The 14,004-nt window shown below is 35.8% G+C and overlaps 1 protein-coding gene across 2 annotated transcripts in view; it reads left to right on the top strand.

Annotated features, from left to right (window-relative positions):
• PPP2R5E (protein phosphatase 2 regulatory subunit B'epsilon) overlaps positions 1–12,639 on the top strand; it is a 73,172-nt gene extending 60,533 nt beyond the window's left edge. The window contains exons 6-14 of one of the 2 annotated variants that reach the window (XM_086463170.1): positions 2,358–2,488; positions 2,574–2,633; positions 3,271–3,379; positions 4,358–4,411; positions 4,522–4,572; positions 5,408–5,527; positions 6,655–6,782; positions 9,221–9,307; positions 11,954–12,639. In XM_086463170.1, coding sequence (XP_086319296.1) covers positions 2,358–2,488; positions 2,574–2,633; positions 3,271–3,379; positions 4,358–4,411; positions 4,522–4,572; positions 5,408–5,527; positions 6,655–6,782; positions 9,221–9,307; positions 11,954–12,053 — 840 coding nt within the window. In that variant the 3' untranslated portion in view covers positions 12,054–12,639. Of the gene's footprint in view, positions 1–2,357; positions 2,489–2,573; positions 2,634–3,270; positions 3,380–4,357; positions 4,412–4,521; positions 4,573–5,407; positions 5,528–6,654; positions 6,783–9,220; positions 9,323–11,953 lie in introns of both variants that reach the window. The other variant, XM_086463169.1, reaches the window with a different exon arrangement.
• The last annotated feature ends 1,365 nt before the right edge of the window (positions 12,640–14,004 follow it).

Genomic DNA, 14,004 nt, shown 5'->3' with positions numbered 1-14,004 from the left:
AGTGTTCCTTGGCAATAAAAATGCCTGTATGAAAAAGTGATCGTTTTTTTAATGGGCATTTTTCAAGGTTTTTCTTTGCTTACTTTTTGCTTTTGTTTTTTGAATATAGATGTGTTTCTGGCTTTTAGCTCTATGTTTTGATAAAATGCTGTACTTTACAGTGTAACTGTTAATTTCTAAAGCCTGCTTATATACGGTCTGAAATGGTTGGCAGTGGTTGCTAAGAGACATACTGTTCAAATATATCCACAAGTGTCTGTGTTATGTAGGTTGCTATTTTGGAAAATTTATTTCCCTTTTCTATGTATGTTTAGTGTCAGAATAGTCACGTAAATTATGGAAGTCTTGCAGCTTATCCATAAAAATAAGACTTTGTTGTTGAAACCTGATAACAAATTGGACATATCAAAATGTATATTTTTTTTTTTTTAAATGAGAGGTTGAGTCCTGGTTCAGCAATGTTTCTATAGAGGGATCTGTATAAGAGAACTGGAAATATAAATATTTTGTTCCTAAAAGCAATCCAATAAGAAAATTAAAAACATAAGTGTTTCCAGCTGTTTGCTGTCTTTGGGTGAAATTTACTATTTGGGGAAGGATGAGGTGACTATTTATTTATTTAACTGTAGAACTAATTGAACAAAGCAGTGTGTTTATAACCTCTGGAGGGCAGCTGACAAACATCATCGTTTCCTCATGAAATTCCCACCACAGATTCTTACTGCAAGGAAGAGATAGTGGGATCTCATTATAAGCTACAGAAACATCCAAAACAATGAAGAAGAATATGTTCATCAGTCATAAAGCGGGATGTTAGAAAGCAAAATCCCAGACAGCTTAACAACTTTTAATCATATTTGTCTGGCTTTTTTCTTTTTCACCTCCTCAAAGTTGTGTATCAGTTTAACAGAGATCAGGTAGTAGACATACACTGACATATTACTTAAAATAGGTATTGATGATTTGTGAACAAAACTGTTTTGTTTTATCTTATACATTTTATATATATACATATATTGTGTATATATATTTATATATACGGCATCTTATAAATTTGTGAGACTTCTTTGGCAAACTGTCATTGTTTCTTTTGCAAGACAGGTACTTGTTGGCCGTTACTTTCTGTTTCATGCAAGAGAGATACTGGTTGCTTATGATTAAACTTCCCTGTCTTCTGTGCATTTGGGGGGTGCGGGGTGGGTTTTCATTTTGTTGTTGTTGGTTGGTTGGTTCATTTTGGTTTTAAATTAATTTTACCTTCTAACTTACTCCAAATGTCTGCCAGAATAGCCAATAGTCAAAAAACGATGAAGAAGAAGGGGTAAGGGGAAGCTTATACTTTCGTGGTAGAGGATTCAAGGGGTAGAACGAAGATCTGCAGGTGGTACTCCTGCTGCTTATTTCATGCCTTAATTCTTAGAGGCAACTTCAGGCATCAGTGTTTCAGGATATATTTGGTGTGATGCAAGACACTGGATGGCTTTCTATTTTGACTGAGCACCACATAATCATTTTGCTGTTTTTAAATCTTATTGAAGAGTTAGTTAGTAAAGGTGGGGTTTCTGTTGTTGGTTTGTTGGTTGGTTTTTTTGTTTGTTTGGTTGGTTTGTGGCTTTTTGTTGTTTTTGTGTTGTTTTGTTTTGTTTTGTTTTGTTTTGTTTTGTTTTGTTTTGTTTTGTTTTGTTTTGTTTTGTTTTGTTTTGTTTTGTTTTGTTTTGTTTTGTTTTGTTTTGTTTTAAACTGGATATTGAAGTTACCATTTTGTTCAACCTGGAGGATGAATTCCTCTGATGGTTTGATTTGTGTCAGTTGGTGGAGATCCTGTAACCGCAGATCTGATGCTGGCATAGACTTCGCTGTTGAGTCTTTCCACAGCGTGAAGGCCATGCAGTCACTAGGAAGGCTTAAGATGTACGTGACAAGCAATTAGAAAAATGCAACCTTGACACAATGTTGTGGGACCGAAATATTAGAGCAAGTGGAGATCTTCTAGTTCTGCAGAGTGAAGGCAAACAGTCTTATTTTGTAGATATGACAGCATCTAAGAATTTTATTTTATTTATTTTTGGGGAGAAGGAAGGCAGCATTTTGGAGCCAGTTAATCAAAAGTTTTTTAGTCGTTTGACGATTTCCAAAGTTCTGTTATGTCTGAAGTGGAAATTAATAAACTGAGTTTCATGGTTGTACTGGGGTTAGTTGCAACAGATTTTTTTAATACTGTATTTCTGCATCTTGAGTAACACAGATTCACATTCTTGCATGCATGTGGCTTCATCAGTTTAACTTCTGTATAGAAGTCTTGTGTGTCATACTTGTCAAATGTCTATGTTTCAGTTCTCTTTTTCCTTTAAACACAGCTGTTGGAGCTGTTTGACAGTGAAGACCCTCGAGAACGAGACTACCTAAAAACAGTCTTGCACAGAATTTATGGCAAGTTTCTGGGTCTTAGAGCATTTATCCGAAAACAGATAAATAATATTTTTCTACGGTAAGTTGTGGAAGAAGGTACTTTTTGCTTATGAACATTTTAGGAAACTGATATATTACATATATTTAACTTTTTTCTTTTTTAGATTTGTTTATGAAACTGAACACTTCAATGGCGTAGCTGAACTGTTGGAAATTTTAGGAAGGTAAACAAGTCTTTATTTATTATTTATATTGAACTTCCCTTTTGGACACGTCAGAATAGTGTCAGATTCGGAAAAAGTAATACTATAAGCCCTGATTCTGAAAACAGATTTGCGCACGTGCTCATCTTTAAGCCCATGTGCAAATCTCTGCTAGATCGTTGCCAAGAATATATAACTGGATGTAAGTTACAGCCAAAAGTGTTGGATTGATTTTGTGTGTCCGTATGTGTGCATTAAATTTTGTGCACTTCATCCTTACGTGCTGCAGAATTATTTGTTGGGGTTTTTTTTTTTTGAGCATACTCAAATGTATGAATATTTTGAGCAAATTTAACTCTGGTAGGAACACCTTGCTTACATGAATTTACAGACCACGTAGACAAGGTCTTACCCTTGGCAACAGGTTTGTGCAGCTGTTTGTATGATTATTCCTGAGTCGGAGCTGAACTGCTGCCTAGATATCTACTGCACTGCTGATATAAAGCACGACAAAAGTCAGCACCTCTTTACAAATGGCCTGAGCCTGCTATTTGTAAACAGGTGCTGACTGCTAAATTATTTTAATCTAGAAAGTTCAGACCTCAGGAATGTTTTCTGTGATGATAACACTAACAAATGTTTCTTTTCTAATTTCTAGTATTATCAATGGTTTTGCTTTACCTCTTAAGGCAGAGCATAAACAGTTTCTGGTGAAGGTGCTGATCCCTTTACATACTGTCAGGAGTTTATCACTCTTCCATGCACAGGTAGAAATTATATAAATATTTTCTGCTCAGTTAGAATATTTTTATTTTTCTTAAGGTTGCTTTGGAAATTTAGTTGCTTAGCATATAAAAAGGTGGGGGGAAGGTGAAAAAATGCAACAGATTATTATTTTTTTTTTAATTCATTTAACGTGCTTGGTATGATAAATGTTTTCTGTTCTGATTAGGTAATTAAAAATGTAACATACATCTGTAATATTTTGAGGATTTTGTTTAGTAGTTAAACTCTCTCTTTAGGTTATCCTCTGCTATTTTCTCATTCTCACAAGTTTGCTTTTCCCATTCCCTTTCCCCTCTCCGAAGAGGATGTTTGGGTTTCCTTAGTCTTGTGCTGTCAAGGCTCTTCTCTTCACCCTGGCAACTTTCTGAATACTAATACCCACATTTTCTCATAATCTTTAACATTCTCCCTCACAGATTTCTTAATACTGCATTTATGCTCTCATGTATCTTTTTATACATTCCTCTTTCATGACGTAGTTTTTCCTCTGATAAGTGATACTTATTGCCTTTCTCTCTGATTAGCAGATAGTGCAGTCTTGTATGCTGATAAAGCTCTGCTTTCTAAATACGTTATTTCAGGCTTTAGCTGTGTCGGCTCATCTTGTAAGAGTTTTCATCATTTTGCCGACGTATAAAATGTGTAAAAAGACGCAGTTTCAGAGAGTAACAGACGCTTCAAAAGATTGCTTGTATGGCTGTATTTAGAATTCCAAGTTGCTCTGATATTTCTTGTATATGCTACTTTGTCACCCTAATTTTTTTTGTAATGTGTTGTTAGTTATGAACTGAAGTTTGAATCAATTTTCACAGTGCAAAATATGCGTCTCAGTTTAAAATTGGGTGCAATTTGAGAAAGCTTTGTCTTGAGTCTCTCTTTTTTTAAAAAAAATTATTTCTTTGTGGTGTCTGTATAGAAATGTTCTAACTTAGTTTTCTTAAATCTTTACTGCTTCACAGCTGGCGTATTGCATAGTACAGTTTCTGGAGAAAGACCCGTCACTCACAGAACCAGTAAATATGTCTTTCATACTTTTTTTTTTTTTTTTTATTTTTACATCATAAACTGCTTACCCTGTTGAGAGAAAAGTAAAAAATGTAACTTTTTTTCCCTTCTAATTTAGGTCATTAGAGGTTTAATGAAATTCTGGCCGAAAACCTGCAGTCAGAAGGAGGTAAGTGATATGCTAGTATTAACAAAACATAAGAGTTATTTTGTTCTACGCTAATGGGCAGGGAATCTTTAACTATTTCCAGGTAGATAGCACATGCTGTAGTGCATCTTTGTATTCTTCTAGGTGATTTTCCATACTTGAATTCTGTTTTTTTGAAGAGTTGAAGAGAAAAGTTTGATAACCATGGTTTCTGTTCAAAAAATAATATTGGTTCTTCTGCAGAGAATTTATTTTTGATTTAGAAAGGAGAAAAGAAACATAGTTGAGTATAGATGGGAAAACTCTGTTAGATTTGGAATTGTTTGTATGTGAGGATAGTATTTTTCTAGGAAGGATGAAAGATACTTTGTCTGACATCTACCTGCTTAATGCATAAAAGGTGCAGTTAGATCTTTGCATTTATATTTCAAATTCTTGATGCAAATCTGAGTTTCCCTAATGAGATTTTGTGACACAGCAGAACAGTTATTTTGAATATTATTTCCAAAAATGAGGTAAAATTAAGAGACTCTCCTTAGTTTACGAAGTCTAATCCTTGGCCAAATTCTTTGTGTGAGGTTTGGTTTTCAGCATGGATATACTGGTGCAATTCTGAATTTTGTTGTAAAAGACTACTTTAAATACAGCATTTGCACACACTTGTCCTCTTTCTTTTAAGAGGCCGAATCCAGAAGCTGCTAAAGGTAGAACTGATCACATTTTTTGAGAGAGGGTCTTGCTGAGCTAGTGAGGCTTCAATTTCTCCCTGAAGTGATGGAATTTAAGGGTTACCAGCATTTTGCTGATGAAGATAATTCAGAGGTTCTGTATTCAATACTTCCTTCCTTGTCTTTAGGTCATGTTCCTAGGAGAGCTGGAGGAAATCTTGGATGTAATCGAACCATCACAATTTGTCAAAATCCAGGAACCCTTGTTTAAACAAATTGCCAAGTGTGTCTCTAGCCCTCATTTTCAGGTCAGTGGTAGAGGCTATTGTTTCTATAGCAATGTATAGTCTCGGTTTCAAACCTAACATCTGCCAAGATGTAAATAATATTTTGTGTTAGGTGGTTTTAAATACTGGTCTTCTGGATTTTTATGGAAGAGGGTATGTCGCAGTGGAAGTTTAGCTATGAGCCCCATGAATAACTTGTTAGATGTGTCTGGGGTCGCAGCACAGAACTTGCCCTTTGAGCCGCATAAGGCCTTAAGCTGTATCCAAGCAGACTGTGAGCCCTTCTGACTGGAGGTAACTGGTACTCACTGCATGGCCTTCAGACTGATAGGCTACACACGATGTATTTGCTCCCTTTTTTAGCCCAGTATTGTGTGGCATTCTTGTTTTCCTACTTAATTCCTTCTGGAAGGAGATGTCTGGTGAGAAGTGATAGAACCCGTAGCCTGTTTTCTTCACATTGCATAATGGAAAGAAGGGCAATAAACAGGTTTTCATTGAATCATATGCCAAGAGGAGATAGGATTCATGGCCTGTAGCGTCTCCGTATTATGCTAGGTGACCTATGCTGGCAGGAAGGCAGTTGTGACTGTTTTGGGCTCTCCCTTGGACTACATTTGTTTTTAGCATAATTTAGATCAAGTGTTTTCCCTCCTGCTCCCCATCCCACATCCTCCCCAAGGTAATTATTCTCATTGGTACCTTCCCCACACTTAAGATCTCTCCTCCCTTACTCAGCCCAGCTACTGGGCCTTTCCCCGTCTCCTTCCTCTGGTATCCCAGCACTGCTCTCTTCCTTCCAACTGCAGTCACAGGATTGAGGGAAAGGGGCGACGGGAAGTCTGTCTTCCTTCCCCTCCACAGCTGCAGCATTAATGCAGTGTCTGCACCTGGTCTTCAGTGAGTAACAACATATCGCTCAGGGGAAAGAGAGAGTGGATGCTGTGGGATCTCAATTACAGGATAAAAACTTAATTCCATTAATGCATGTTATGCTACTGATTAAAGTAGAGTTTTAATTCCAAAGTTAATGATTCCTGTTAATTCGTCTTTGTGAAATTTCTCTGTGATTTTTTTTTTTCCTTCAGAAAATTACAAAATTATAGGTGTCTGAATTTCTGTTAATCTTTTGTTCCTTTGACTCAAAGGTGGCTGAAAGAGCACTGTATTATTGGAATAACGAATACATCATGAGTTTGATAGAGGAGAATTCAAACGTTATACTTCCCATCATGTTTTCCAGCCTTTATAGGATTTCTAAAGAACACTGGAATCCGTAAGTTTTTGCCATTACACTTTATCTTGCCATTGGACATACCACACTGATAAATTTAGGGGATGTCTGCTGAAAAGCATCTGAATGGGAGAGATCCAGATTCAAAGCTGGCATGAGCAGGTGCAACTCTGTTAATGCCAATATAAATTAGTCTGTACTTGAGCTTGTCTGAAAATGTTTTTAATTATCTGGTATGTGTACAAAAATCAGTACTTTATGGGATAAAAATAGACTTTGCACAAGTTGGAAAAAAGAGAAATTAGAAGTTGCATTGTTATTGAAGAAGAAGTGTTGCTCATCAAGAATTTCTCCTACACAGTTTTTTATCAACTGGTTAATGTCTTAAGCCTGACTGTAAATTGTCTAGGATAATATTGCTTGGCATTAATAAAGCTTTGTGGCTGTATCATGGATTATACTGATACCATTGGTAGACCCTTCTGTACTGGCATTTTTCTGAAACATCTATGGAGCATATAGGTGACGGTATATTCTTAGGTTGCGTTGTTTTTTCTCTAAATTTATTTAAATACAGCTGTTCTCTCTGCTTCGGCAGAGCAGTTGCTTCCTATTGATACCCTGTTAATTTGGCATTTTTATTTTTGAACTGAATGACCTGGTAGAAAGTGTTTTAATCAAAAATACTATTACACTTAGATGCCATGTATTCTCTGCTTTAGTTGAAAAGTTTTTCTAAATCAAGATGGTTTCTGTTCAGTAAACCTGGTGTTTTTAATGGGCTGTGTTACGTTCAGGTGCCAGTTGCTTTAAGACCTTATAAAGTATTTGTAAAATATTATATCTTTTCAAACATCAGTCTTTTTGTTCTGTACCTAGCCAAACACTCATTACATGACAAATCTAATGCTACTGGAAAGCTTCTGTAGCTAACACTGGTCCAAAAAGACACTTTCCATGGCATAGTACTGCATTACCACTGTCCAACCTGCCTGTGCTTCTGCCCAACCTTTTAAACTATGCACTGGGTTGCTTCTGGTAATGTGAGTATTCAGTGTGCCAGTTCTCAGAGTTCTCATACGCTCAGGAATTTGACACACAACCCAGGTTAAGATACATGTAAAATACAGAGGGTATCTAAAGAATTTGTATATTTATAAGAACATTTAAAAATGTAGGCAACAAAAATTAAAGTTTATTGAAAGAGGTGAATGATGCGGGGGAGCATGGGAAAGGGCACGTAGTTTGCCTGCTCTGCAGGTGAGCTCCAAACGTTCCTGGCACCTGTAATGTTGATTCACTGCCTCCTGGCTGAAGATCTGTTTCTTAAGCAGCCCAGTGTCTGAATGTGACAGTCATAGTAGTGGATCAGGAACCGGGATCTCTTGGTTGATAATCTATTCCAAATTCTTTGAGAGTTTTTTAGATTTGTTTCTTTCCCTTCTTCCTTTTCAGTTTCTTTGTCGTTTCTTTATCTTCAGCTCTGCCAGAAAGGAATTTTGACTTCTAGATAATTAAGACTACTGGCAAACCCATCTTACTTTGAAAATTTTAGTATTTTTTACGTTAGTTATCCAGTCAGATGGTATAAAAGAGTAAACTGATTTTAAGGGGTTTTTTGACTCTTTGTGGGACAGAATGCCTTTGAAGTCTTTTTGAAATTGTTGGTATTGTACATCATTTCTTCCTGTATGAACAGATCATGCCTGTCATGTTTTATGCGATTAAGCAACTTGGATTCAAATAAGCAGTGTTGTATTGGGTCTTGGGTAAGGTCAGGAACAGCAATAAGCAAAGTAGGCAGAGGTTATAAGAGAGAGACAGAGATATAGATACTATATATATAATATGTATATAAAAATACAAGAATTATAAATTATATAAAATATATAATTTTAATTTATTTTTATATATATATATACGCACACACAATTACTGCAGCACTCATCTGAAGGATTTGTGGCATTTTTTTTAGAGCTTTTTGCTGTACCGAAGTGAAAATGAATATGAAATGTATGAGTACGAGGAAATCACCCTTGAAATAAGCCTTGTATTTCTGATACTGAATATCCAGCTACACAGAAAAATCATAAGGAAATACGAATCGCTCCTGTTTTATGTTTAAATTCTAGTCCTCCTGCCAGCATTGATGATTTGAATCCCTGGAGTTGCATTCAGAATTGCTCCACAGCATGAGGGAAGATTCTGTAGTTATATGTAATAGCTTTCTGTTGTTACCTTGTACCCTAGAGTTTTGAGTTGCTCCATTTAAGTAGTCAGTAGAGACATGAAAGCTGATTCTCACCTTTAAATATGTTAATCAAAAGTAGTTTCACTGAAATCAAAGAATTTACATTATCATACTTGCAAGAGCAGAATTGGTCGCAGAAATGCTGGTAAGAGAAGACACTTTTATTTCACGTTTGATTTCACCTGAAACTAATAGACTCTTTTTTTTTTCTTTTTTCACTGTTTCACAGGGCTATTGTGGCTTTAGTCTACAATGTGTTGAAGGCATTTATGGAAATGAACAGCACCATGTTTGACGAGCTGACAGCCACTTACAAGTCAGATCGTCAGCGGTAACTTTCTAAAGCTTTTTTTGTCAGCTGTGCATAAGGCCTGCTGTTTAGTTTTTCCCTTACACACAGATGCAGTTGCCTAGTCTCACGCATAATGGACACAATGCCTCATTTTCCCCCCTGCATGGTCTTTAGCGTTGTCTTTGCAAGATGTAAGATAATACCACGTACAGGTTGTCCTTTACCCTTTATGAAATGCATATCCATTGCATTGCTTGGGAATTTGCGTTCCTCATGGAATTCCTTTTGACTCTACATTCCAAAAGACTTAAATGTATCAAGATCTTCAATAATAAAAGAAAGACAAGGGTTTAAAGATAACGTTTTGCTTCAAGGCTTCAAAAAAGTTACGTTGAGGTTTGGAAAGAGATATGAGGAAAAACCCTGAGACTTGATTTTCCAGGCTGGATGTGGTCTTAAAGCAAAGAGGCATCTCTCAACCCTTTCATTTCTTATTCAGAAGTCTTGCTGTATCTGAGTCTTTAGCATGCAGAATCCATTAGATACACCGCTCGTACGATCATTAGTTCCACCCTAATAAAATGCTTTTTGTCTTTTCTCCTATTTTCCTTAATCTTCTTTTTCCAATTATAGTGCAGCATCTTTTCTTAAAAGCTTTGGTTTGTCCAAAGCATCACGTGAAAAAAAAAATGAGGAAATGAGGAAGCTTCAGGAACTCTGAGGGGTTTACAACTTCATTTAAGTCGTACCTATTCTGTGACTCAGGGTTCCCCCAAGCAAAGCAAAGGGTACTTAGTGTATGTCATCAGACCTTGTTAGGTTACTGTAGTCTCTAAAGCCTCTTGGAGGCCGTATTTTTTGAATTGTGTGACTGGAGTCACACTGTCCTTTTGTTCTGCTTTGTTGTTGTAAAATACGAACTTTTATACACGAAAAATCTAGACTTAACAGGTTAGTTCATTAATACAATATTTGACCTAAGATGCCAGATGAATTCTAGTGGTAAATCAGGCTCAATTTGCTAGAGCAGTTGAGACAGCACTGTGCGGTTTTCTAGCAGAAAAGGCAGAGAATCTTAGGACTGGTCATCTAATGCAGTCATTTACTGAGGGACCTCAGTGACTTAAATCAATTTGTGATGAGGAAGGAGCTCTGCTCTTAACAGGACCGGGCACTGCAGTCGTATGTCCCGTGTCAGGATAATGGTGAGGTTTCTGACTGAACTGCACAAGGAATTTTTCTTGCACCTGCTGACGTTGTATCTCCCATCAAGGCTGGTGCTAACCGTTTCACCATTTTTATTTACTGCTTATCATTTTAAAACGTGTAAACACCTGAATGTATAAACTGGAATATTTACCTTAATGTTCACAGAAAATCTTTAGCATCTTAATAAAACAGCATTTCCAAAGGGTAGCTTTGATACCGCTTAAAGCTTTGGGAGAAATGTGTTCAATATTAATGACTGTGATAGATCAAATAGGTAAGCTGGATGAGGTGATCATCCTCTAACAGTCATTTAAGTAAGCAGGTATATATTTCATAATGATTAGAAGATAAATATCGGTAAGTAGCCTGAAAATGTCAGGCTATTTCACTTATTCTTATATTAAACTTGAAATACATTCTAGTGACAGTGGGCGTTTTTTCCCCCCCCTTAATGTTCTTCAGGGATTTATCTGAAAGTTGTTTGTATTTTTTTTATATCTTTAAAATACTCTTGGGAAATTAAAGTTTTGAATAAATGAGCCAGATGTTGGCATTTTGACTGAATCAGATGTGTAGGGATGTTTGTAATCACTGAAATATTTTTCAAGGATTCTCTGATGTGATTGGCAGAGAATCTGTATCTCTAGAATTGTTAGATTTCTGTTTCATCTGAATCTACAAGGTGATGTAATAGAAACTGAAAGCATTTTGTACCTTGCAGTATCAAGGAGATTTATTCAAAGTAAGCTATGGCAGAGATAGGAAATTTAGAAAGCAAATAATGCAGGTAAAGTAAATGTTAGGTTAGCTGTTTAATTTCATCAAATCAGCCATTAAAGTCTGTTGTTAAAGCAAGTGCTACATAGGTCTTGTAGAAATTTGATAAGGAAGAAGAGTAAATCACTGAACAAAAGGCATGTCTTGTAGCTTGAACTTTCCCTTGGCTGGTACCTAAGGTCTCTGAAAGCCACCAGTCAATGTAAGTAAGAGCAGTGATCCTAAAAGAATAAGGGAGCCCTTGTTCTGGAAAGTGGCTGTTATTTCTGAGATTAAAAAAATACCTTGCTTAAATAAATAAACTCGAAAATAATTAGATGCAGCTTAGTCCTGAAATGTTAATTTTTATAATAATGTTATATTTGTTCTGTAATAAAGTCCACTGCATTTTTTATTTCTGCGTTACAAATTCGTGCCTATGAACACTGTCACTTCATTCAGCTTATGTCACTTCGTTCAGCTTATGCTTTATGTTCTTTTCGTACTGCTTTGTTTAGTGATATTTGTGTAGGTAATGAAGAACAAAAAATAATAAAAAGATTTTAAAAAATTAAATGTGTTAGGAAAATTGCAATTGTGTTTGACAAAATTAGTGCTGCTAATCAATGTCAGCTATATATTTTTTAACGTAAGTATTCTACAGTCTTCTGTCCTGCTAACTCTTTGTTTTATTTCATCTGTCAGTGAGAAGAAGAAAGAGAAGGAGCGTGAAGAACTGTGGAAAAAACTGGAGGATTTGGAATTAAAGAGAGGTCTTAGACGTGATGGAATAATTCCGACTTAACAGAAAAACAAAACAGCATTATTAACCTGTGGAGTCACACATTTATGTAGTAGAAGATGGAGCAACAGTTTTCTGTATTGTGCAACTTTACAGTAGATTTCACATTTGTTTCATTATTACAACAGCACTGTATATACCTGTCTCTAAGTAAAGGAAAAAAATAAGGACTTTAATCCAAAGTTTGGACAGCAGATGGACTTCTCAGAACTTTGCAAACATAATCATTGTTTTAACCCTTCTTTAATACCAGTCTTCAAAGATCTGTTGATGAAAATTGCAATGTCAGATTCCATTGTCAGGACCTGTTCCTTATTTATCGTTAGCAGAGAGTATAATACGACTTTCAAATGTGAACAATCTTAAAATTTAGCTTGTCTTTCTGCTAAACTGTTAAGTGTATTTATAGTAAAAGAGAAAAAAGACTGTCATTTCCTTATGAGTTTGTGTAACATCCTCCTTCTCTGGATAACTTTACTGTAATTTGACTTTTTTTCCTTTTGCACATCTTCATAAGTTGAATGTCCATTCAGATCAGGGCCATGAAAACATAGGTCCTGAATAAAAGTTTTGTTTACTGGTGTGAGCATTTTTTTAGTACCAGGCTGTCTCTGGTGCTTCCTTAATTTGAACATTAGGAGTTAAACAAGTAGGTGATAAACGTAGTGGGAAAGGGAGCTTTGGATTCATGCACCTATTTATTGCAAATCCAAGATATAGTGTCCACAATCCTTTAAAAACGGGCAGTGGTAACACCCTGGACTTCTGTTCCTAACCAGTATTAGTGATACGGCATTGGACACACATACCAGAGTTGTTCTAGAAATACTAATTGCTAAATTATTACCGTATGTTTTTATTGGACCATTTGGAAAGAATAAAGACAAACACTAAACAGTGCAAGCATGAAATTGATCTCCAGTGGTCATGGATCTAGTTGGAAATTGAGTTGAGATAGCAGTTTGGACTGTTTGGAGTTGTTGCCTTACTTTTTAATATGTATTTATAAAGTGTTCCAGCAAAAGAGGATGTAGCCTCTAAGAAACATACTATAGTGTTTTTGTGGTTCTAGTACTATTACTCATCGCAGTACCAGCCCTATGGTCTTAGCTGGAAAGGATTCTGGATAATATACTTCTGCATTCTCATCTGGATGCTCATTCCTAACTACTGTATTTGTTACCAAAAGTGGTTCTACAAATGCTACTGAAAAAAATTCTGGAAATCCTAATGTTCTGAGTATTAATAATAAAGTTTAAAATGCTTTTATATCAAAGGTGCATTGTGACCAAATTGTTTAAAACAAAAGAAAAAAAATACAAAAAACAAAGAAGAGGGCTGTATTATAAGTATACATTATTGGCTATCTGCTTTGTATTTGAAAGTGGAATCTTACATCTTTGGTAGGTAAAATGCTGATAAGACTTATGTACAGTATATATTTAGCTAATGCAGTTGCATTATTATATACCGAAAGGTATGTGTTTCGGGACTTTTCTCCAGGATGCTTTTGAACTGTTAGAGACATATGACAACAGTGAATTGATAATCCTAAACCATCAATCCAGCAGTATTTACAGTATAAAACTGAATTGGTGTTCATGAGTCTTTGTGATAGTTGCAAACATGAATTTATGGCCTGTTGCCATTGATAGAAATGCAGTATAAATACAAGCTTGTATATTTTTCTTCCTACCATTTAAATATACAGTAGGATTTGGCGTTTTCTTGTTTTCAGGCACAGAAAAGAGGTTAAAAAGAATTCCCTCCTAGACTACTGACTGTTTCAGGATTATCAGGTCACAGTTTGTACTCCTGAGTCTGCGCACACAAATGTTGTAAACTCAATGACTTTGTAAAAGCCTGACACTGTTAATTCTGGAAAAAAAAAAAAAAGTGGAACTAGTCATATGCAACACCAAACACCACATGGTTTAATAGGATTAATATGAGC

This window comes from Leptosomus discolor, chromosome 3, assembly GCF_034619465.1.
Source record: "Leptosomus discolor isolate bLepDis1 chromosome 3, bLepDis1.hap2, whole genome shotgun sequence".
In the NCBI taxonomy this organism is placed as follows: Eukaryota; Metazoa; Chordata; class Aves; order Leptosomiformes; family Leptosomidae; genus Leptosomus; species Leptosomus discolor.
Note: the sequence above shows the minus strand (reverse complement) of the source record. Positions and strands in the feature narration are given on the sequence as shown.